This window comes from Empidonax traillii, unplaced genomic scaffold, assembly GCF_003031625.1.
Source record: "Empidonax traillii isolate 1590-97213 ecotype Southwest subspecies unplaced genomic scaffold, ASM303162v1 scaffold198:size1128796, whole genome shotgun sequence".
Taxonomy (NCBI): Eukaryota; Metazoa; Chordata; class Aves; order Passeriformes; family Tyrannidae; genus Empidonax; species Empidonax traillii.
Genome location: NW_020955391.1, coordinates 433,720 through 459,981, shown reverse-complemented (window position 1 = coordinate 459,981; position 26,262 = coordinate 433,720). Strand labels below are relative to the sequence as shown.

Genomic DNA, 26,262 nt, shown 5'->3' with positions numbered 1-26,262 from the left:
AAATTAATACTATCAAATCAGATAGTAGTTGTCCGTCCAGATGGATATATAGATGCTGGCAGGGGTGTTAAAGGTGTGGCTAGCATCACGTGTGCATTCAAAATGGGCTTTAAAACTAGTTTTAACATAGCCAAAAAACTAGGAGAATGATGAGTAATTCAAAGTCTGAGTGTCTGTTTCTTTTCTTCCTCCCACCAGCTTCACAGAAGGTAAATGCTAGTATTTCCACTCTTTCAGATACATCGCTGAAAAAAAGATCTGTGAAATTAAAGTCCTAAGAAGGGTAAATGTTAACTTTTCCCAGCTTTCTCAGGAGCTATTAAATCTTTGTAGGTCATCACCTAATTAAATGAACATGTAAAAAATTATTTTTGTCAGGCATGTAACCCAGAGAGTACCTAGCTTTGTTGGATAAATGTAGCTGGGGATTGACTTGGATTCAGAAGATAAGGTAGTGCTCAGGAGGTAGGAAGGTCAATTTTTATTTTCATTGCCACTATATGACATGCTACGTCTGAGAATTGTTAAACCAAAATAGACACATATAAAACATGAAAAAGACACAGATTATTCAGGATTGAATTAATATTTAATCAATCAGGCAAGAAATTAGATTTAACCATTTGTAAAATAAGATCTAATGAGTAAGCAGACACTTCAATCAATGCCAAAGTATTAACCCTTCTGTACAGAGAGAGAAAATTCACACACACACACACACACATATATATATAAAAGAAAACAAAAATATTTCTAGACTATTTTATAAATAGCTAAAATCTAAGAAGATAAAAATCTGTACTTTCTTATACGATACGGAACATACTAATATATATGTGCATATATACATAATGAATTTGAATTTCGAACATACTTATATAGATGCATATATATATAAGGAATTTGAATTTTGCCTCTTGCTCTATTCAATTTTCATAAGAAAAAGTAAATTCTTGACTCCTTACAGAGCTTGTGGGCTAGATCCCTGGACTGAATTTCTAGTCTGAAGAATTCAAGGTGTAAGTAGGCACAGCAGTGAAAAGAATTTAAAGAAAGTAAGTCAGGTCCACCAAAATTCACTTGGAATATGTAGATCAGAACTACCAGAATGAAAAAAGTGGCCCGTCTTACTAAACAATAGTTTCAGATCAGTGTATTTATTATACTAAATAAATATTCTTCTTAGTGTTTATATAATCAGAGTAGGGTGGTAACATCTTCCCACACCAGTTTTTCTTGCCCATTTCTTTGTTACTGGGATGCAAATGTTTGAACGCTGTCACTGCTCTAGATACAACACTAACCTTTTTCCCCCAAATTACTCTTTTCAAAACTTTTTTATTTAAGAAAGGCCAAGAGTAATTAGCAAAAAACAATTATTTATCTCTTTGATGATGTAAAAGGTGTTTGGCTGTATTGCTGAAAATGAATCCCTTGGGATGCTGTAATCTTCATTACTTCTCCATTTAGAGTATCATCTTCAATTATTGTTATCAGTCCCTCAGCAATTATTGATGGGCTGAAAAAAAAAAAGTTATTTCAGATTCACGATATAATAAAACACGTAAAAAAGGACAAGTAAAGAAACTCAATGTAAATCTATATAATCTGAAAATTGAACAAATTTTTGTTTGAGCAAATTTACTTTGAAGAAAAGCAGAGGTGGTATAAGTGTTTCAGGAGAGATATTTGGTCTCCTCAGTCAGGACATACATGCAAAGTGGCTGCTTTACAAATCATCATTTGTTTGCTCTAGTTTCTGATAAATGCCCGTGAACATACAAATGCTACCAGACTGCCTATTGAAGTTTTCTCTATCAGGAAAATGGACAGAAGTAATCCTTACATAATCCTCTGCAGCTCTGCTGCTGATTTATCCTGTTTCTGTAGGAGGACTGATATACAAATTAGCATAAGGATAATTTCCTGTTCAGTTTGTTGGGGTCAATAGGTGCAGTGTATTTTACACATGGAAAAATATGGGTGAAACAACACAGTCATACCACTTCCTTTGTGCAGAAGCATCTGAGCAGCCAATTGTTAGAAACTAAGAAAGTGTTTAAAAAAATACCACTTTATGCTTGTCTTGTTCTCACAGGCTGTCCGAGATTTCTGCTTCTGGCCTTTGTTGGCAGTACTGTAATGCGTCAGTTAACTTTTTGATCTGATGCGCAGTGGCTGCTATTGTGCTCTTATGAACATAGTCCAGTTTTTTCAGTTCTTGGTCTGATTTCTATCTTGTTTCACTGGCAAATTTTGTCAAAATTCAATGCAAATTATATACCTTGTATCTCACAAGAAGTTTGGTTAAACAAAATTATGAGGGAACACGTAGGTCTATTAAAAACTAAACACAATATATTTAACTTAGGAATTTGATTTTCCCTTTGCTGAGAATTGGGAAACGTATAGGGATATATTACTGTGCAGGTGGCGCTGTTAAAATAGCCTTAGATATCTTCCTTTTTTTCGTTGTTCATAGGAAAACACATTTGATAGTCTTTTATCTGAGGCAGCATTTCCCTTTTATTTTAATTTTTCTGAAAGTGCTATTTGTGCCTTTGTTCTTCATGAGAAAAGGGAAAAAACCCACTGTATCTGACTTTACTTACTCCATCACGCCATAAAACTGCATCATATTTTTTATCTCATCCTTATATGAATAATATTGTCCCATATTCTCTTCTTTATCTATTGATTGAAGAATTGGTGTGTTGACAAATCCTGGACAAATTGTGTTGAGTCTCACACCGTAGTTGTCCATAGTAGCAGCTAACTAGAAAAGAGAAAGGGTTAGACATTTATTATCAACTTTATGAGACAGTATTGTGTAAATTTTCAGATAATGAGATTTAACACTAAGTGCTTGTCAGCCTTGCTTAGCAAGTAGATTTTGTTACAAACTAAGTTTGAATAACTTTCCTGTAGTAATTATACTACAGGAAAAAAACTGTTTTGTTGGGAGAACAATTCTACAAGAAATCAACACTCTTATTTCCATGAAGCTGTTTTTTTCTAATATTTTTTGTAATTAGTGACATCCTAGCATGTCATTAACAGTATTCTAGGGTGATGATATAACTCTTCAAAACAAAACCAAGAAAAAAATCTCCCAAATGTATACTTCTAATCTTATATGAACTTTTTTATTAAAAGAAAACTCTGAAAAAAACCCCACCAAAACAACTCTAAGATTATATTTAACTTCCTACATCAACAGAAATAGGATCTAGTCTCTTCGCCTAGAACTGTAATACTAAACCTTTCTAGTTACCCTGTTGTCCCTGCCAATGTATGAAGCTATCACTGAGCATCTCTACAGGAAAGTCCCTGTGAACTCCAGGAAAGAGGCACTATTTTCTTCAGGAAGTAGTTCAGGAACATGATGAAAGCAAAACGCACAAGCTGTTCTGTGCCCTCATTTGTGGTTCTACCAATGTGTGTATGTAGCAGAGAAGTCTGATCAGCATTCAGGCATGTGTTGAATGCTGGATGAACTGTCTTAGCACAGAATTTATGAACTATACATGACATACTCAAGAATAACCATAAATGTTAAGGCTACATTCTATTTATTTTAACGTTTGACAGGAATTCTTTCGGGTATTATGTAAGTCTCATGTCATTTTCATGGTAGTCTGCCCCTTTGGTCTGGGGGAGAAAAGAAAGTGAAGTCCTAGATGTTAGGTATTAGACCAGCCCAACATTAGGCTGTATTGCCTTCCCTGGTAAATACTGTAGTTCACTAAGTTTATTATTCCTTTTCTTCTCGACATTCTCATGTTTCTTAAAGACAGTGTTTCCTCTAATTTATTTTTGCACTTAGATGGTGTAATTTATATTTATAATGAGAAAACAAAAATGCAAGCTTAGATGTCAAGTTCATGATGTGCCTAATGTGGTATATGAAGCACTTATCCATACTATTCCCTTAAGGTTAATCAGAAATAAAAGATATTTGTGTGGGAATGGGGGTATAAAATATGGATAAAGTATCCAAAGTGTTATTTTAGGTGAATAATTCTGGAAATCAGGTTGGAAATCTTCTCTGAGTAGATTACCTTTAATCTATTGAAAGTAACCATATCTTCTTCCTCCAAGTTATTTTATTACACTGCTTGTTCAATTTAACTAGAAAGTTTTGGAGTCAGAGCTTGAGACCTACTATCTGGTCATCTTACATGTCCCATCTTGAATGTGTCATTTTGCATTTTTTTAGTATTGAGACTTAGTAAGAATAAATAATGGTGTGTCCAAGTCACTTTTGTACACTTCAGTGCCTAGTTATCATAAAAAAACCCTGACTGACAAATAAGGAAATCAAAATGTTAAGTGACTGGGACGGGGTTCTGAAAAAATTTTTAAAGCTTGGATTAGAATTTGCTTTTTGGACTCCTCCCACTGTCCTTAAATTACTTTGCAACTTCTTTCTTCCATGCTCCCAAAACCTCAAGTAAGTCATAAACACACAGATGCCATACTTATTCCATCTTTGGATTCACTTTGTAAAAGGAGGGAACCTCCACTGCTTCAGACACTTTGTTTCCTTTCAGAAAATTAACTCCAGTTGTGTGGCTATAGAGAAGGAACGCGAAAAACTTCAGCATATTCTGAAGGAGCTGCTGGTACTCTTGTAAAAAACACATACTTACTGCTATTGATCGTGTGAATCCAATTACACCATGCTTTGTAGCACAGTACACAGGTTGAAATGCAGCAGGCATGAGTCCTTTAAAATAAAAAGGTAGCTGAATAAAGATGTTGAGTACTCCTATTTATGATTACCTTAAACACACATATGGGTATATAAGGTAAAAATACTATGATGTATTTATAGAGATACAACAAAATAGAGAAGTAAAAATGTGCAGATTATGTTTTATAATCTCAGACAGGCTGAGAAAAGATATTAGATGGATAAAAACAGAGTCAAAAGAAGAGTAATAAAAGAAAGTGTAACTTTTAAGAGGAAAAGTTGTATCTATGAAGTATGACTTAGAAGAGAGGACAGAATCTGGAAGAAAACACTGAAGAATGAGATTTTTATGTCATCTTCTATGAATTAATGAAGTATATAGTTATATAAAGGATGTCAAGTATTTTAGATAAGCTTTAATTTCTAACATCCTAGCTGACATGTGAACTGGACACCTGCATTAATTTACTGTGACTTCAGAGAGGAAGTGTGGGAAAAGGAGAAGCAAAATAAAGAATGACTGCGAACATTGTGAACCTTGATGGTGAGAGGGGAAGAGCACAAAATTTTTTTTTACAGTAGAGAAAGAAGAGAGAATAGAGGTTTTGAAGGAAAATTAAGAGCTTAGTTATAGTAAGACTGAGTTTGATGGCCAAAGAAGTTAATCAAGAAGAAATGACAAACCATGAGTGCATATTCATTCCTGCCCATTATGTTAACAATTTTCACTATACAATGAAAGCTGAACTGGACCATATGGATGCTGTAGTTTCACCTGAAAGCTAGACCCTTACAAATAGCAAACCTCAGCTTTTCCTAAAGTTAGAGGATAAAATTAGTCTGTGTTCCTTAATGTGGTATTGTAAAATTGGGAAGTGATTCTGATGCCTTAGTGTTTGATTCTAACAGAAGTTATCCCAATTAATAATTCAAATTACTTTCATTTTTCGTATTTCATACCTTTAAGTGATACATTCAAGAAGGGGTAGGACTTATCTCAGTGGAGATGAGGAATTCACAACCCAGCTTTTAGTATGGATTTGCCAGAAAAAAATATGTTTGCCAGAGACTTGCATGGGCTCTTTGCTCTGGAATCTGTTTCGTCTAAAGGAAAAAACTTTCTAAGACAGCACAAAGCTCTAATTACAAACCTGAAAGCTTCAAGGTTTTATATTGATTTATACACTACCTTGGTGATCCAGTGAAACCAAGACTGTTATTAGCACTGTTCAGTAGTGGACAGTGAAGAACTAAACCTGGTGGCTGGTTGTTCTCTTTAACTGGTATTTATTTGCTTAGTTTACATTAATGTGTTAAACTTCTGCTTGAGAACTCACTTTATGAAAATGGCCTTTGTGTTGTCTCCCGTGAGTTGTGATCACAACACAGGCTTATTATTCCTCTTTTTGTTGCATTTTGATGATCATCACCATTCTTCAAATTATTGGAAACATTGGAATAGTAGTACATTAGAAATATTATGACATTATTTTTAAAAAAAACTCTTAAGTAGTTTTACATGCTTTAGATAACAAAAAAATCCACTTAGGCTGCAGGAAAAAGAAATAAAACTGACACAGTTTAGTAAAAGACAGAGAGGAGGAATTTATAGGTAATTTTATTTTTATTTTTTTTAAGCACAGTGAGACAAATTACTTTTTACTTGAGAGGGAAGAGAAACAAAGTCAAGAAATAAACAAAGGAAGGGCACAGCTCACAATAATGAAGTGGAATAAGGTTCAAAGACTTACTTAAATGGCAAAGACAGCAGGAATAACTAAGCAGAAAGGGAGGAACAAATAATTTTTTAAAAAAAAAATCCAGTTCTTTTCTAATTGAAATTATTTTTACTGAAGTGGAGAACCAAGAAAAAAATCAATTGACTCATTTTCAACGCAAGCAGCTAAGACTAGTCCCTCATGAAAAACAATGACATCCCTGTCTTACTTTTCTTCTTGAGTTTTGTACTGAGAACCACAGTGTGGGCTTTGCAGTTCTGAGCCACTTCTCTGCACTGGGAAGGGCTGAACCTGTTAGTGATGTGTCCTATGGAAACTCCTAGCAAGTATTATGTGATGAACCACTGTGTAATACTGAGCCTGCTCTGCCTGAATTTTTATTCAACCAGTGAGCAAAGATGAGTTCATAACATATTACTTAGGGCATTCTTTTGTTAGAAAATCTGGATTGCATTTGCTCCTTCCATGAATATTTAATTATCTTATGCAACTGCAGTATGACTGTGACACAGACTGGAGAACATTATGTACAAAATAGCAGGGGAGGAAGGGGAGGATGTTCAAATGGATGGGTCAGTGTACTTCTGGAAAGTGATATATGTGTGTTTTAATCTTTCTTAACAAGGGGGAGAAGCTATGGCTACATTTGGCTTTCCCTGATTGTTGCTGCACAGTGAATTGCAAATGATGTTATGTTGACTCAAGATGCTCTTTGGTTTACCAAAACCAGTTCAAACAGCCCAACAGTAATCCTGTGTTCCAGTGTTAACTGTTGGAACAGTTTAATTTTTCTCAGTTTCTGGCAGGCTGGCAGAGACAGCTCTTGCCCTTACTTATAGTCTAGTCCCCTTGTCGTTAGAGTGGCAAGATCATTCTACCACTGGAGACATCGTGTCAGGCTTCTCATTCCAGTGCCTTATTTATCATGGCCAATAGTTTCAATATCTACATCTTGAGAAACTAGTACTGCAGGTGGAAAATTTTGTCAATAAGCTTGTATTGTTATCAGTAAGCTTTGTTGAAACCAGAATTTCCCTTCAGTCCACTGAAAAACTTTGATGAAAACAGAATTAAGCATTTTTCCCCAGTTAAACTTTCCCACTAAATACATGTTACCTTCAGAGGTTCGAACAAGTCTCTTTGAATAAGATTTATTAACCTTTTTAGTTTTTAGTTGGACTTTGGCCCTTCTGACTTTTTCCCCTGTATACCCTCATGACATCCTAGCAGTCCTCCTGAATACCAAAACAAAAGACACTCAGAAATCCCAGCAGAAATTCTAGCAATTTCTATGATTCCTTTAATAGTGAACTGAAGTCTAAAGGGAATAGTTTCTAAATTTTTTAACCTCATTCCATCAGATTCTGCTCAGTATCCTTCTTTTATTAAAGGGGAGGGACTAGAAGCTCTTTCATGATTGTGAAATTAAGGCCCCAGTTGTACAGCCATTGAAACTTCTGCTACCCTGTATCACTGTGATACAGTCCTTACTTAGTGATGTTAACCTTATTCTTAGTTTTATTCTTGTAATATATATAGGATCAGGTCTTGTAAAAGCCTGTTTGCTGTGATGGGTACTTTCAGTGTTTCTTTGGGCTGAAGCTTTCTGTATAAAAGGAGAACAAACGAGCTGCTTGTGGAATATGAGTGCTTGAAGTTGAGGGCAATCAAAGCACTTATATGGCTGTGCAACAGAAAAGTGACCAGATTCATTGCATATTGAACAACCTCTCAAAAAAGAAGCATGGTGGTGTGCTAAAAATTGTACCATTTTTAAGCTCTCTATGAAAACTCTGAAGGTTTTTTTGTCTGCTAGAATACAGACATATAATTTCAGTTTTATAAAATACCTTCTTGAAAATATGAAAGCTACTAAGACAAGTGTATTCATGAATTTCTTTCTCTCTTTACTTGCAAAAATGTAAGGTACCAGGCACCACAAGGTAGAAGACAATATTAAATTTAATCAGGTAAATAATCTCTTGAGTTAGATTTAGTTTTGTATGGTTTCTCTGTTGCTTGTAACTATTCCATTAAACAAAATAAAGGTAATGTGTAACTTTCTACAGAAGAAATTTTTGAACATTTTACTCCTTGAATTTGAAATCAAATTTTTTTCAATACAAAAACCTGCAGTCACTGGAATTATTTTTTATGGGGCCAAGTTAGAATTAAAATAAATTTCTCATTATCTCACTTTAGTGGAATTACTTCTTCTTGATATGAATACACAAATCCAATAACAATCAGATTTATAGCTTTGAGACATAGCTGAGTGCTTGCTGCACGTGCTTACATATTTGTCTCCGTCTCTTACCTAGTTCTGTCTTGTGGAGAGACTAAAGAAAGGAAAACCCAATACTGGAAAGACAGGGTGGATGCTCTGGCTTTAATCCAGCTGAATGAACCCTTTAAGCATCCACTTCATAGGAAGCATTTATGTAGTTCCAGTGGTGTTTGGAAATGTAAAACTGTGAGGCTTGATTCTGTCTCTAGCCCAAATCATTGGGAAAATTCCTATGGCAGAGAGCTGGAAACTTATTAATGTGTTAAGCAAATATTATTGAATGTTATGTAAGCGCCAGATACGATTCTTCTTGTTGCTCAGCAAGACAAAGCAATAGTTGCTGTCTGCATCTTACAGAGAACTTGCTCAGGGGGGATCAAAGCTACTCAAAAGTTTAATGTTCAACAGAAGCTAGGTCTAAGAAAAGAAAACACTCAGAATATTAAGCAAGCCAATGGCAGTTTGCCTTTCAATATAGGGAATAAACTACAGAACTTAGACCTCCAAACTAGAAAGGAGAATTAGAGTCATAAAGAACAAGTAGTAGTAAATAAGTAAGCAATATAAATTAGTATATGTTAGCTTTTAAAGTATGTTTTTCCTTATGCCCTTGGAAACAATTCCTAAATTCAAGCCACATGAAAGAAAATAAAGAACACTTTGTTTTGTCAGATACCCACAATCATAATGGCACAATGTTAATGTTAAAAAATTAAGTAAATAAATGCAAATTTTAATCAAATAATTAAAACAGCTCTTACAAGCTCTTAACAAACAGAACAGCCAGGCTTTTAGGTCTTAAAAACAAAGTCATTTTGTGTTCATGTGAAACTATTTAGAAAACGAATCAAACTACTTGCTACCTCTGCCCTTTCTTAAGCAGTGCCTGGGCACCAGTGTTCTCATGAAAATGTTTAATCTTTTACTTGTGCTGATGAACTCTTGTACTGCAACAGCAATTCCTTAAGGTTAATTTGATCCAAATACAATGTCCATTCGGGCCAATAGGGATACACTTAGAGATGTCAGTGGGCAATGTGTCAGGCAGTTTTATAAATGCTGACTTAAACGTACATGGAGGCTTTTAATAAAGAACCTCTCACCCATATGAGATATGTGCATGTATGAAGTCAGATCCTCAAGATCCATATGCATTATCTTAATAGGGTAAATTGGTCTTTTTATCACAAAAGCTAAGGTTTACAGGAGAACTTAATACTCAGAACATCCACACCTATCCACAAGCAGTAACTATGGCCAGTGCTCTTAGTTGGCTTTTCATTGTTAAGGCAGATAGGAACATCTCAGAATAAAATTGTTCTAATTTGGTAATCTGCACAGATACCAAAGAAAGCTCTGACAATCCAAGTGTAAGCTAGCATATGTATTATTTTTCCCAAAGAGAAAAATCTCTTCAAGCAAAAAAGAGAGAACGCAAGTGCTTCCCCACACTTTTTTTGAGGAAAGTTGTCAGATGACATCCTTCTCCATGTATAGTTTCCCCTTCAGCTGTGCTTTTTTGCTGTGAGCCCAATCATTGCAACACTGAGTGTACCTACAGGAAAGGGTGCAGAATTCTGCCTCACAACTGAGCAGCAATAACCCTGACCCATATAATGCTATTTTTATGCTAATAAGGAATACAATTATAGCACAGACAAAGAGTGAGCAAGGAAAACACTTGCTTAAGCTTGGTGAAATATGAATGTTAATTTTTTGGCTTCTCGAGCACAGGTAGGTCTCATCTGAAAGGACTTGGAACAGAGTAGGTGTATGACAATCATTAGTAAAGTAGATACAGTCTAGTCTTAGATATTCCTACAACTGTGCTCCTGTGGAATTGAATGGACGAATTTATATGCCCAAGATTTTAAATATGAGACTGATAGGTTAGGAAAATTACTGATTTTTCTATTGAACTGTGCTTAAAAAAGCAAAGGAAAGTTGTGGTCATTTGATATACTTCAGTTGCCATGATGAAAAACAGGTCATAATAAATATAAACAGGGAAGAGCCATTAGAAGGAAGAAAAAGTATGACTGATAAGTATGATTCATTTACTTTAGGAAAACAAAGCAGTAGAAACGTTTATGCAGAAAATATTCTCACCTGCCAAGGATGAGATATTAATGATTACTCCTCCATTGCCTCCATTTCCTTTTCTCATGTATTCTAGGCCAAGGTAGGTTCCTCTAATCACAGATGTCTGGTATAAGGGGAAGGAATTATCAAAGACATTCAAAGATTATTTGAAGCTATTAAAATATCTTACTGAATTATTGATGTTATTTGAAGTATCTTTCTACTGTGCTCCTACAAACTGAAACTTGCTTTTGTTGTGGTGCTTAGAACCTATATTGCTTTACCAGTGATCCTATTTATACCTTGAAGATTATAAACACAAAAGACACTTCACAGCATTGCAACTCCATAACTTCAGAAGCGGTACTACAATAAATAGAAGTAATCATAGTTTACTTATTTTTCTTAAGCAGATATCATTAATCAAACTAAAATATTGCAAAGTGAAATAAGAGCCATGAAAGAAATTAATTAAGTAAATTATAGATGAAACCCACACCTTATCTAAAAATGTAAGTGGCAGAAGAACTGATCTAAATCCCATCATTTTTATCAAGGCACACTGTTATATGTAATAAAAAACTCTCCAGGCTGTATCTGAAAATAACATTAACACTTAAAACTGCATTTGGAAGTCACAAGAAATTCACACTTTTTAGGATTAAGAATATATTTCTGATCCCAGGATGTTAAAAATTTGTATTATTTTCTGACTAAAGCTATGGGACCTTTACTAGTCCTCTCAAATGAAAATTAGCCCAGACAGGCTAATATAGATAAGGCAAAAACAAACATTCTAAGACATGTGAAATGTTATTAGCTTAATATTAGTTGCAGCACGTGATTTTTTTTTATTTTTTAATTTTTTTTTTTTTTTTAATAGGAAAGTACTTTGAGGAAAAAGAAAATTTCTGAAACCCATATAATCCTGATTCCTTAAAACCTGGTTTTGATCCCTACTGCAGTTAGAAATTCTGCTGGGATTCCTCTAACTGAACTTCAGCATTTAAACTGAGATGTCCAAATATATAACAAGCCTGGGGTTATCAGCCTCTTGGATGAATCATGAGAGAGAGTTTCTCCCAGAGAGTGAGTCACTTTACCCGAGATTTAAACAAACAGTAAGAGAAAGGCAGCAGACAGGGCTCCTGGTGGAAGATAGTAACTTCTGTGAAAAGTTACAGTGTTACTGCATAAAAAAGCTTTTTTTTGTTTCTCTCCTGGAAAGTTTTGTTTCAGCTAACACATTTTTTAAATATATTTTGATTATTATCAAAAGGATGCTATTGATTAAATGCTTTAACAGAAACTTTCTGTTTTTCAAAATTCTCTTCAGTGTTGTTCAGCCTTGAAATATACCAAACTTAATCTGATTTCTCTTGCATGTCCTGGAAAGTAGCAGAGCCACCTATAAAGGTTATCTAGTACTGTTTAATGTTAATGGTCATGTATAAATTTGATTTATTAAACCCAAGATTGTTAATACCTAATAGTGTTGCTGTAAGGTATACTTATTCTAATCATAAACTTACTGGCAACTCAGTTGAAATTAGATTTGGACTTAAGGGTCGGTGATATTTTTTAGTACGTATATATGATAGGCTGTACAGAAGATATTTAGAAAGAAACAGATTGTTAAAAAGATATTGTAGAAAGAAAGGGGTTAATGCTGTCTATGGAGAGCAGGTGCAGGTCCTGTCATGCCCTGGAGCAGTGGCTCAGCCTGCTGAGCAGAAAAAGAGAATTCCACTTAGGATGATTAGAACATAAATCAGTTGAAGAAGGAAGCAGCTTGGGGTTCCTTAAGGATTTTTCTATTCCTTCAGCCTTCTAATTCAAAGAGGTAATAGAGCTAGATGAGCCCTTGTCCAAAGCACAATTATAAAACAAGAAAAAAAGTGGGTTGTCTGACTCTGCTATGAAAATTATTGTATTGTTCTTTTTTTCTCTCTAGAATCCATTAACTTAGTGTTTCTTCAAGTGACTGGGAACGTGTTCTCCTTTACATAAGGGTATTGTGAGAGGTGGTCTTCAGAATAAAGGCAGACTTCCATTTTAAAATTGCCCCTTACACCTGCTATATCCTTGTAATCCTTACTTGTAATCGTTGCAAACACCTCATTGAATGTGGCTGATTTGGGGTGAAATGGCTATTTATGATGTTTGGGCTGATAAAGTAAAGAATTAATATATTCTTCAGATAGCTTAACTCTGAACCCCACATCTAGGGTTAGAAGGACCTATCTGTCTGCACACTCAGCAGACGGCACTTCAGATGAAAAGTATTGAGTGATTTCCTATTCTCTTGCCAGAACCCACCTCTCTCCAAGAGAGGAAATTCTCTCAATAATTCCCCAAGGAAGACAGAGGTGGCAGAACTTACTATAGTACGGAAGTCACACAATGTGTGCTTAGCAATCTTAGTGACTCTTTCCATTTGAGCCTGTTGATTCAGCTGAGTTCATGAAGGGAAGCTGGCTCCTCACATATGGGTATCAAACACTCAAATGGGAAAGAGGTTTCCCAAAGAAAAACAGTATTTACATTACTGCTTTCCAAAGAACAATAGCATATTTGATTTTGGTTTTGTTATGAAATATGTCTTTGCAAGTGCACAAATTGCAGCCTCAGGCCGCCTCTCATATGTGACTTTGGATTCCTAATTGTTGACGTCAGAACACTTAGTCTGCACTCTAGAAGAAAAATCATCATCTACTACTTCCTTATACCATGAAATGCACAGTGAAAAGTGAGATGGACAAAGAATTATGTGTTTTCTGCACATTTTCTGGTTTTGGGATATGATTAAAAGTGTCTGTAATGTCCTTTCCATAAACTGAAGGTCTCTTCAGATTGTGTAGTTCTCTAATTGAACTTTTTAAATAATTTAATTCTGTGCTCTTAACCAACAATAATTCATAGCTTGTCTGCTGCAAATAGAAATTCTGGGAAAGTTAAATTTAAAATTACCTAATTAAAAAAAAACTGTCTGACTCGGTTTAAGATAAAAATATGCTGTGAGACTTTGTACAGGAAAACAATTTAGAGCTGAAATTTTTACAGGTCCTTTGTTTAAAACTGCATTTAGCTGAATGGATGTTGTTCATAAACATGTCAAGAACAAAGAGTATGCAAGTAGACAGATTTGTAATTAAGTGTAGGTTAATCAAAATTTGGGACAGCTGACACTCGCCCAGTTTTTTTGACCCTAGCTATGGAAAACCAGTATCATTAAAATCAGAAAATGATCTAAATTACTGTCCTTCTAGCTGTTGAAACCCTTTTGATTTAGTATTGCTGTTTATTTTCTTACCAATATACAGTGGTTTACTATAGCACATAATGAAGATGGGCCATCAAGGTGCTCTGGAAGTCTGAGTGTGCTCCCAAGAGAGGCAATTTTACTCTTCAAATGCCAGTGGAAAATTTAGGATTCTTTCCAATACAGTTATAATGGGAGTGTGGATGTATCTTCTAGCATTAGTTTTCATAAATTGCAGATTTAGATTAGAAGAAATCAGACCTACTATAAAGTAATAAACCCAAAGCGGTATCTGACAGCATGGTAAACATTGTAAAATAATTGTGCAAGTACTCTGAGCATTTGCAGTTGCTTTTGAGAGTATCACATCAATAATCAATAACTCATTTAATGATTTCTTAAATGGCAATTTAGGTATCAGTGCCAAAATCAGAAATAAACTTACAAAATCCTTGATTCTTGACATTTCTATGTATCCCATGGCTATATAGGTTTAATTGTATAATTTTAAAGGAATGGCCAGTCTCTTCGCGAACGAAGAACCGGGGAAGGTCTTTCCACCTTCCAGCCTGCGCATTGGATTTTTTAGGTGAGACACAGTGTGCGCGGAACTGAGCCCACCCTTTAATCCTGAGGTTCATCTGCCGGGGCCAAGCACGCTTGGACGGTGGCAGCGAGGTCCTCAGGAAGTAGATGGATTGCCTTATGGGCTAACGAGCTCCATCTGCCCGGGGAGGGGCCCCGACCGGGAATCGAACCCGGGCCTCTGCAGTGACAGTGCAGTGTGTTTTCCTCTACACCACCGGGGGCTCCCAATTTTAAAGGAAATCATATATTGAAACTCTGATTCTAACTAGACTCCAAGTCTTCAATAGAGCACTAATTCATTTTTTTTCTGCTTTTTGAAACCAATGCCAGCCAATGTGGACAAGTTCTTACATTCCAACATTATACCTCTATCTCAGTTTTCATACTTTGTGTTCCATTTTAGCTTTATCTATTTAAAAAAAAAAAAAGTTCTTCCATGATAGTGCCCAGAACATCATTACTCATCATCTTTTGCAAGTGACAATTTCTTTGAAGTTAACTTAGTATACAGTGCTTTCTTCTAGTGTTTCAAGGCAGGTGTTCCAACTGAAATAGATCCTCATACCTATTTAATGAGGTTTCCCTTCCACCTCTGTCTGATACTTCTACTGTCTCCTTATACATGCTAGTATTTCATGCTGAGAAAATATATTAGCACCTTCAGTGTTGAATATAAGTACTATATTGCTATTAAGGTAGTACAGCAATATGAATTCCTTTGAGAAAAAAAGGGTAATCAGTCCTAATATTTTATGTTGGTTCCTGAGCTAACATAGTTCAGTGCTAGGGATAATAAGTAAAAATGAAAGAGCTCTGGACTTGTGGTTTCATAAAGCAGGTTAGCACAGAGCTGGAATTTGACCCAAGATCATTTGCCTTTCATACTGTGATGTTGTAAATTGATGACTATCTATAAGGAAGCATTTAAAGTACCTTGTGAACTGCGTAAGATGAAGTTCAAAAGTCTGAAACTAAGTGCTGCTAGTGGTACCCATGGAAAATTTTGGCATTTTGCTGTTGGACAGGAAGGTGGGGCTGATTTTTTTTTTAATGTATATTTTCTAGAAAGTAGACAAGTTGTAGCAAGCATGCAAGTCCCTTGGCATTGCTATGTAGAGGTTAATTTAATTGCTATGAAATGAAATCGGAGGTGCTTGAGTTTGAATTTCCAACTCAAACTGTGGAAAAAAAAAAGTCTAGGAAAGAAGAGGTAGAAAGGAGAAAGGAATGTGCAGTAGGATTTGTTCATTTGCTACAAGTCAATAGCTTTTTTTACAAGTTTGGAGTGAAACATTATCTTTTAGGTTTTTTATGGAGCAGTTTTCTTTACTTCTCCACTCCACACACCTCCATTCCTGAAGGACATAAGAATGGTATTGCATTTTGAATAGCTAGGCTAAGTTCTTAGCTGAAAGACGTTTTCTTTTCCTTGTACTTCAACTGTGGTTGCTGTAAACATTAAAACTGTAAGCTAAAAAGTTCATTGGCTTACTGTGCAATTAAGGTGGGTCACTGTGTCCTTCCTAATGCAATATGAACAACAAAAATAATTATACCTATATACTTCTTTATGCACTTACAGTATTGACCCTCATGTCACTGATTTCAAAGGAAGTGTCCCTTACTTTTTGGCCACATCTCTCCATAGACACTTGGTTCCCTGACATAAAATTATGCTGCAGAATAGGTAACTAAGCTAGTACATTTCTAGTCATCTTAGAAGGCAAGATTGGTAAATCAGTCACATATACCATTTTATCTTCTACAGATAGCACTGTTTTGGTTTGTTTCTGTGTTGGTGGCATTAAGAAACTACTTGTCTTTGTATTGTGGGATTCAGTGGTTATTTCCAGCTGCTGAATCCAGCTATGTGTCTGGGTCACATTATTTTGGGATGAAAGTTCAGTGCTTGTCATTTCTCCTGGTACACTGGGAAAGGCAAGCAATGTGTATGGACAAGACGAAGGTTGCAGCCTACTCCCAAGGCATCCCTTTTTATGGCTTGCACAGTGGAAAGGCCTTGTGATGATCATGAAGTCTTTGTCCCAAAAATAAATTCAATTAATCACTTCTGACATTTACTTAGTTAACTTCTGGTTTCTGCCAAGACATTAACGGTCCTTTTGAGGAGTTGTTCCTTACTGATGAGCAAACTGATTTTGCAAGGTTTGCTAATTACTGGAACATTTATTGCACTGTGAGCTATACTGAAAGGAGTCACACATAAGTATACAGTGTTGCATTATCTTCTCTGTAATTCCAATCCAAGTATTTTGCAGGGACAAATGATGAGTTTGGTAGACTTTAAGAAACTTTTCTAAATTTAGGGAAACATGTTACCTCTGTCATTTATGAAAATAAATTATGCAAACCCATAAAAAATGGAAAAACTTGGAATTGTTGGGCATTTCTACATTTTATCTAGTAATGCATTTGAATTCTACTTCTTTCTGGGGAATGCCCAAATAATTGGATCCTATGTGACTGGGTGTTTTTTTGATGTACCCAATTTATGGCCTGCAATTTAAAGGTTTGCTAGAATGTGTTATAGCACGCAAAATCATCACAAAAACAGGAGATAGTTGTGATTTTGTGTTCAAATTTTTTCTTAAATCTATTTAATTACATTTGGGCAACTTGTTTAATTATATCTACAAAATTTTTTTTTTTTGCATAATAAAACAAAAGATAGTCAAAATGTCACATAAAGTGCTTCTGAATTTTTGTTTAATGTAGTATTTAAAATACAAGAAAATGTGATACCAATACTGCGACTTTAACTGTATACTGCAAGCTATGTCAGTTTTCAGAAATCTCTGACACAAACATAGAAAGAGAACCTGCATGTAATTTGGATTGTCTTTAGTATAAAATCTGCTAAGTGCATTTGTACAAGGAAAGATACTGTAGTCATAGTGGCCACTCTAATATCAGTGGTTCCAGAAAGCCTACATCATCAACACAAGATAAAATTATTGAAATTTCTTGTAACACCCAATTGTGTTAAACTAACATATATTTTCAAGGCTCATAAAGATGTGGGTTCTTTTCTTGCTTTAGGGATTTGAAGAGAAAAAAGATTATAAAATTTTTGGAACCCTAAGGTAGAAGTTCATATGAAGTGGAATGCAATAAACACTATTTTTATGCTGGAGGGCTGTAGGTGGGACTGTGGGTAAGAACGTCCTTGTCATATGCCCATGTGCTATTCTGTGCATTAGCGTGTGTGTGTGTGTGTGTGATGAACTATTGAAACTACCTGGTAATATATGTTTAAAGGGGAATTCCTGTATGGATTTTTTTGGTTGGTTGGTTGGTTTTTTTACCATAGTAACAAGAGTGAACGCTCGTGTGGGTATGAGCAGCTGAAGCGGCTGTTGATTAAGCTAATATCAATCAAGTCCACACCGTGAGCTTTGGAGTTTTAAGGTGAGGAATAGATGGCATTTCTGGAATACTTAACTAAAGAAAATAACAGAAATGCTTATAAAGTAACGAAAAGATGGATGCTTAGCACAAGATTGAGCAAAATGGTGCAAAACGCCGCAAGAGAAGTACCTGTTTAGCAGTTGATACTCCTACTCCTCCTCCACCCCATTCCCATTTTTATCAAGTTGTCTTTTCTTGCTCTCAGGAAACTGTAACTGATACAAGTAGGAATTGAGTTTTTTCCCTCTTTTTCCTTGTAAATTAAGTCCCACGTTTTGAACCTGCTTCTTCATATCTGTTCTTCAAGCTTTCCCATGCAGTACTAGCAGAGAACTCCCTTACACTCCTTTAAAAATATTCCTGAAGACCAACCGGTTCTGTGAACTGTTTTAGCCATAAAGAACACACCCCAGATGTGTTTGTTCTGATTTATCTTGCTCTGTACTGCTCTACTTTTGTACTTTGTACTTTAAACTGGGGCAGGAAATATTTGCCATTTCAATATATGAATGATATCACTAAGACAACAACTGACATGTAGAATATTTATTTTCCCTTTTTAAAATAAAAAAAATGTGTATTATGTGTATCAAACTGTGTGGCTGTAGCAATTATTCCTGTTATTAGGAATAATACAAAGAATACTTAAAACATCCTACATGAGGGAAATAGAGACATTTTTAAGTATATATGTTTTTTAGCCTTGGATTTCTATTTCTCTGCTATTTGAGATGGTTCAAACTCACCTAAGGTCTGCTTTTGCTCAATCACTTGTAATAAGAAAAAAAAAAAAAAAAGAGTAGAATCATAGAATTGTTTAGGTTGGAAAAGATCTTCAAGAACATCAAATCCAACTGATAACCCAACATTGCCAAGGCTACCACTAAACTATGACCCCAAGCACCCTATCTATATCTCTTTTAAATACCTCCAGAGATGGTGACTCAACCACTTCCCTAGGCAGCCTGCTCCAATGCTTGAAAACCCTTTTGGTGGAGAAATGTTTGCCAAGATCCAGCCTAAACTTTCCCTGGCACAAAATTTCCTTGTCTTGTCACTAACCTGGAAGAAGAGGCTGACCCTCACCTAATTACAACCTCCTTTCACATGGTTTAGAGAGTGATAAGGTCTCCCCTGAGACTCCTTTCCTCCAGGCTAAACAATCCCAGCTCCCCTAGGCACTCCTTAGAAGATCCTTTAACAGCTTAGCTGCCCTTCTCTGGACATGCTCCAATACCTCAATGTCTTTCTGGTACTGAGGGGCCCAAACTGAATATGGAATTCGATGTGCAGCCTCACCAGTGCCAAGTACAGGGGGACAATCACTGCCCTGGTCCTGCTGGCCACACCATTTCTGATAAAAGCCAGGTTGCCATTGGCCTTCTTGGCCACCTGGGCACACTGCTGGCTCATGTTCAGTTGGCTGTCAATCAGCACCCCCAGATCCTTTTCCATTGGGCTACTTTCTAGCCATGCTTCCCACAGCCTGCAGTTCTGCATGGGGTTGTTGTGAACATAGTGCAGGACTGGGTATTTTGCCTTATTGCCCCCCCTAGACATTTGGCTTTGGTCCATCTATCCAGCCTGTCCAGATCCCTCTGTAGAGACCCTCCAACAGATCAACACTCCCACCCAGCTTGGTGTCATCTGCAAAAGAGTAGAAGGAGGTTCTCAATGTCTTCTGTTTGAAGCTCTTGTCACTGAAAAATTATTAGGACACCACTCTAAGATATTTACCTGGGCAGTAAATATCTTCAAGATTTCCTGAAGGCACTTCAAGAAGTACCTGTAATTTTTGACCTAAATTATAAGGTGGGTGACAGTCAAATGTGTTTCTCACATGGACTTCAGTTTTTCTAATGATGACTGTCCGTGTTTGCAAATTTGTCAGGTGAATGGATGCTTATGGTAACTTATATCCTGTGTTAAAACCAGGCACAAGAATAAGTTGTCTAGAACAGAGATAGTATTCTCTCAAATTCAAGGGATCTGTATTAATAGATATTGGTGTTACATATCACTGAGGATGACACAGTACTGTTACTTCACAGTATGAAGTTTCCTGATGTTTGATTTTTCAGCACATTGTAGAGAAGGAGGAAGAAATATATGTACTTAAATCTTGAAGAATATGTAAAGAATAGACAGATATAAAAGGTCAAGAGAAAGGTCATATGAAACCTATTTTTTTCCCAAATACCTATTTTGATGTTAATTTTTCTGTAACTTCTCTCATATCCAGCTTATCTTACTTGTCCTCAGCTTCTTTTGTTAGTTTGTTTTCATGGAGGCATTAGGATTCAAAGACAGGTACTTTCATCCTTTAAACTTTTGACAAAAGCAAACTCAGTTTTCTTATTCTGAGCTTTCTCGTTGCACGACAAATTTCAAATGAGAAAACTTCACATTTCACTCCTCAAAACTTCCTTTTGCTACTTTCTTTGCAGTAATGTGATCATGGGGTGACTTGTTGAATCACTATTGAATTAGGGCTTCAAAGGAAGTAGAATACTAGCTGGTCAGAATTTTTTTAACCTAGAAAATTGGTCTTTCCTTTGGAGCTTAAATATCCCACCAATATGCTCTAAATTAAAAAAAAAATCAATTGAGAAACAGATAGTGTGGTTCTTATATCAAAGAACTGGTAATAGCCTGTTCAAAAATGAATTTTACAGGCTCGTTGAATCTACTGGTTTTTAACAAGTAAGTGCTCTTAAGAGGTGTGCTTCTACTAGTGAAGATGGTGAAATGGATCAGGTTATATGCTTGCTTCATTGGTGAAGAAAATGTGGAGCTCTTGGTTGAACAGCAAATGGCAACTTATCCTCTAATTCAGGCCAGCTGAGTCCCATAAGTAACTAAAATGTTCTAAAATCTTCATATAAACAGACTGGGCCCACTGTGGATGCAGCTCTACTGCTTAGGGCAGTCGAATGTTACTTCTCTTTAGAATTTAATTGTTTTATAGAAAGAGAATGTTTTCTGGTGATAGTCTGAGTACTTCTACGCAATGCTGCCTGTCTCAGACAGTTTAAAGGACCCATCACACACCCTTTCTTTGGTTAGTACACATGCAGTTACATGGTTATTGTTTCAATAGCTGTGCTTACCAATCTGATAATTAATGCTCTGTCATATGGCACAATCTGTACAAGTCAAGGGCTGTTAAGTGTATTCCAGGTTTAAATATGAACATGTGAACTTGCTTACCAAGTTAGTTTGTATAGTGCTTTCCCAGTCCTTCTCATTGTTCACTCCAGCATTGTTAACCACAATATCCAGCCTTCCAAAGTGTTCAATTACTTTTTTGAAAGCACCTATAAGAAGACCAAAGGGTGTAATTTCTTAGCACTTGTGGAAAGTAAGACATAAAAATACAGTGCATGCATACAAATTAAGGCTTTATTAGTCTACCAAAATGTCTTCATTGTTTTCTTAGCCACTAATGAGCAATATGCAATTAAATTCTTTATCTAATATGCGCTGATATTAGACATAATGAGGGAAACTGATTAAGGTACCATAGTTGGCTTTTCATTTAGTTTTATGATGTCTGATAGCAGAAGCTAATGAAAGTTTTCAGCATCTATACATTTTGCATTAGATAAGATGTTTGACACCCTAATTATATAAACATTTACAGCTTGAATTGTAACAGCTGGACACAGCTAGTGAATTCAAGATTTGACACCATCTATTTTAAATGAAAAATAAAAGCTTCATGTGTTCAGAACAATTTTCTTCATTCAGTCCAAATATAAGAACAAAATATTTATTTAATGAATAATTAATAAAAATATTTCATATACAAAGAATTAATCATGATTCTTGTTTAAATGTAACAATTGTATTTATGGATACAATGTTATACATCCTTCTTGTCAGGTAACTTTAATAATGTACTTCTCAAATTCAAATCTTCTTCATTCTGATGATAAAAATAGTGACCTGTCTTCCAAAGAATTTAAAAATAAAGAACTGGAAAGCTTCCACAATGACATTGTGTTCTCCCAGGTGACAAGGTTTAGAATCGAGATAAAAGATGTGTATGGAAAAACATGATGATGTCACAGTGAGGAGCAAACTCATCAAGCCCGCCTCTGCTTTGACAGTGTAGTTGGATGAGATGACTTCCAGATGTTCATTCCAAACTAAGATTTTCCAGAACTAAAGACATTATCTGATGTGTACATATAGCCTGTTTGGTTTTCCCTCCAAATACTGATCCTTACCATTAAATACTTATTATTATGTAAACCAAGACACCACCTCCCCAGTATTATTTTAAAAAACATTTCTTGATGACTGACTGAAAATCTACAGTGTTTCAGGTGTATTGCAATTATACTTGACAATTCTTAATGAAACTACTCCTCTGAAAGATGATCCCAGGAACATCTTCATTCTCTGATCTTTAGTATTTGGCTATTCAGTAGTATAGTAGCAACTTTCAGACACTGACATATTTTTACAGAAGTTGCAAGGATGTACAAAGTTTTTTCTTTCACCATATGATCAGTACTGTTACAGCCTTTTCTTTGCCTGAATACTGCAGGTCCATCATGTTCCTGACATCAAAACAAGAGCTAGGCAGCTGATGGAAAAGTTTTTATTTGTCCAACTGCCTTTGTTGTACAGATTTTTCTAATATTCTTATTCCATACTAGAATATTGTAATATTACTAAATCCTCTAGCTTTGGCTTTCTGCCTTTTTGGATTTTCTTATGTTTGTTGCTAATTTTTTCTCTCTTTTCTTAACTCTTTAGTCACTTCTCATCTTTCCAATCCTCCGTCAGCAAGGGCAAATGGAAACCTTTGGCTTTATTATGAGCATAACTGAGTACTTAATTTCAATGAGTAAAATAAATACCATTTGGGTCCTCAATTAACTTCCAAATTTTGGAAACTGGCTGATTTCCTTTTAGACCTTCTCTAAATAACATCTTTCATCAACCTAATTCTTAATAGAATCTTTTGCCTTAAAAAATCACCATGGATAATAGTAATTTCCTAATTATTTGTTCATTAACTAACTCTAGTTTTCCAGTAAACACATTGAGAAAAGAGCCAAATGCTTTTCAGCTGTTTTGATATCTATGGAATATTTCTGGTAAAAGTCTGTCTACAGTAATCCCATCTTTTACCTATCCACAAAAAGAAGAAAATCACTGTAAATTCTTAGTGAAGTTCTCACTCACACATCAGTATAAGCTGACTCGTTTTTGCCTTTTCAAATGTAGAACAATTCCTTTACATTGCATGCTAGTTAGTGCTTAGGGAACCATAAAAATTAAAAGCATTAAAATCATGTGAAACATTGAGGGAAGAAGGAGAAGTGGAAGAGGAGTTTCTATTTTAAAGGAAAGGTAAGAAAAACAGTGGAAAGCAAGCACAAACAGTACTTATAGAGGATATCCTTGGAAAGCAAAAGTAAATGTGTGGTGATTTTTCAAAAGTAGGACAAGATAGAAGACTTTTGTGGGAGACTGTGAAAGAACGACTAGAGGAAAAAGTACAGGTAAGACTTGAAAGTATATGAAGTAGCTGATTTCCTACCCGTAAGCCTCATGTACCTACAGATACTAGTTCTAGTACTGGGACTCGTTTCCTACTGTAAGGGCTAAAGTTATAAAAAGAGGAACTATATTCCTGCATATGACCTTTAACATAAAATACAGTACTTGATTCATCTGATAAGACCTTTAAACACTAAGCGTGAAATTAATCTAAATTCATTAAGCAGTACCATATAATTACGAGTAAAAAATTGAAAATGAAGCACTTAAAAAAACCTCAAACAACACCAAAAACAACTTAGAAACCCCAAAAGACTGTAACACATGATTGCAAATTTATAGTAAGAAATATACAGCAGGATTAATAATGATTATCAGGGAATCATGTGCAACAGCTGCTCTGTTTGTGAGCCCTTTCCAATCCAATTCTGATAGCTCTTTTCCTACTAATTTGGTTCTAACACCTCCCTTGCTGACCCATCCTGCTCATTCCAGCTCACAGTTCACACCCTGTGTGAACCAGTACCTCTGATACTAGCCTGGCACTAAAGAAAGGAGGAACTGTGGGAGAGAAGGCACACTGGGGTAACACCCATGCTACAGCAGATGTTACTCCTACCCCTAGGATGCTTTTTCTTGCTCCTAGGTTACTCCTCCCACTTAGAGAAACAGTCAAGAGTCAACCTAGCTGATAAAGACTTTGCTGATTAGAGAAGATCTCATATTTAAAGTCCAGCATTTCTCTTACAGACAGACGCTATAAAGCTATGGACTTAGGCATAATCATGCTAGCTTGGAACTGTAAACAATATTGCTGAATTCTGGAATAACTGTAATGTTTTCTGAAAGAGGAATGGATATATTCAATGACCCCTCTTGAGAAACTGACCAGTGAAGTTTGGTGAGCTAAAACAGACCTAAAAGTGTTCACATCTAGTTTGGCAGAAATGAATCTGGGGAAAGAGCACTGAAAAAAGGGATGTCAAAATCTGAATCTGAGTCACTAGCTACGATTGTATCATTTAATAATGAAACTTTGATGAAGTGATGTGCCTGTTATGAAATATTGTGAAGGGTGCATCAACATTATATGATATTCTAGGAACTCAGTAGGGAACCCTTTTTATTCACTAAGTGAAGACAGAAATGCAAATCATTCATGAGGGAAGCTCATTGCATTCCCTGCACCTGCAAAACGTGTATGAGGTGTTATCACCCCATACGTAATATCACGATATAGTAGCATGCTATTTTTTGCCAGTTTTGCTTTCAGCTGTGGCAGCATGCAATGAAATAAGTGTGCTGGATGGAAGGAGCACTGCAACCCAGCGCTGAATTTATTACTCCTGTGACGAGGGAATGCAGCTTGGAATCTGTACTGAAGCCTCATAAAAACCAAGTCTGAGCTTTAAAGTTTATATATATTACTCATAAAATAACAATTATCTTCTGCTGAGGCTTTCGTGCAAAAATATCACACACAAAATTCAATGGAAAGGATTTCTTTGGCTTTTCTTTCCCACGTGCCAAGCAACACGGTGAAATTGTGGTAGTAATGCTGATAGTAATATTTCACATTTGCAGATTCGGAAACAAATCCTTTCTGAGTCACTGCCAGAAGCGACCGGGAGCAGGCTGTCCCCCACAACCTTTCGCTGTAGCCTTACCGGTGCGGCAGCCCAGGCTCGCTCCGGTCCCTGCTCTTTTACACCGGAGCACCGCTCTGAATTTCCCTACCTTTCAGCTGCTCCTGATCCGTCACGTCACACTGGATGAACACCGTCCTCTGCGCTTCAAACTGTTCGTCTAGGGCCGCCTTGCTCTCCTGTCCGGCCTCGGAGTTGCGGTCCAGGAGGGCTACCTGAGAGGAGAGAGAGGAAAACGAGTAGCGGGCGGATGGACAGAGGGACGGGTCCCCCGCCGAGCCGAGTCCCGGGGGCTGCCGCCACCTCCCACCCGTGGGTGCCGGCTAGAGGCAGAGGGGAGGGGAGAGGAGAGAATAGCGCGCTTCCCGGGACTTACCTTGGCACCCTTGCCCAGCAGCGCCTGTACGAAAGCCCGTCCGATGCCCTGCGCCCCGCCGGTGACCAGAGCCACCTTGCCATTGACGTGCATGGCCGCCGCGCTGCTACCGCCAGCCCCGAGCAACCCAGCGCGGTGTCACCTGCCCGCTTTCCTTTTTCCCTCCCTCCTGCCCTCCCTCCTTTCCTCCTCCTCCTCCTCCTGCTGCTGCTGTTGCCGCCTCTGCGGCTCATTCCCCCCCGCTCCCCTCTCGTGTGACCGAGAGCCGCCCGGAGCTGCCTGGGCGGGGGGAGTAGGGGCGGAGCAGGTCATTAAATCGTTCTCCCGAGTGCCTAGATGAACTCCAGAGATCAAGAGCCAGAGAGGAGACCCAGATTCATGTCCTCTTCTCACTCCTGGGCTTTCCGGAGAGGACTGGCTCGCTGTATCCCCTGAAGAACGGGTCCCACAGCTCCGTTCCGTGGAGGGGGGATATGTATGTGTGTGTGTGTATTAGAGCATTTGAGCCTCCATAAATCGCGTGAGAAGCTGCTACAAGCTTTGATAAGGGCTCTTGGCAGCTCTTGAGGCTGTGTGAGTTTTGGTTGGCCCAAGTTGCATGAGCAGCAGTGTGAGGAACTAAGAGTTCAGCCTCGAAAAA

At 36.7% G+C, this 26,262-nt stretch overlaps 1 protein-coding gene across 4 annotated transcripts; it reads right to left on the bottom strand.

Annotated features, from left to right (window-relative positions):
- Window positions 1-868: 868 nt before the first annotated feature.
- On the bottom strand, window positions 869-25,825 carry HPGD (15-hydroxyprostaglandin dehydrogenase). Of its 4 annotated transcripts, XM_027886929.1 has the most exons (7): window positions 25,623-25,825; window positions 25,338-25,461; window positions 21,294-21,400; window positions 10,832-10,928; window positions 4,653-4,729; window positions 2,613-2,776; window positions 869-1,519 (listed from the first exon to the last, which is right to left on the bottom strand). In XM_027886929.1, exons 1-7 carry the CDS (start codon window positions 25,713-25,715, stop codon window positions 1,381-1,383), a joined length of 801 nt encoding a protein of 266 aa, XP_027742730.1. In that variant the 5' UTR covers window positions 25,716-25,825; the 3' UTR covers window positions 869-1,380. The 4 variants fall into 4 exon arrangements, with proteins under 4 accessions (XP_027742730.1, XP_027742731.1, XP_027742734.1 ...); XM_027886931.1 differs by lacking the exon at window positions 2,613-2,776 and having other exon boundaries at window positions 1,388-1,519; window positions 25,623-25,770; XM_027886930.1 differs by lacking the exons at window positions 10,832-10,928; window positions 21,294-21,400 and having other exon boundaries at window positions 25,623-25,779.
- Between the last annotated feature and the right edge of the window lie 437 nt (window positions 25,826-26,262).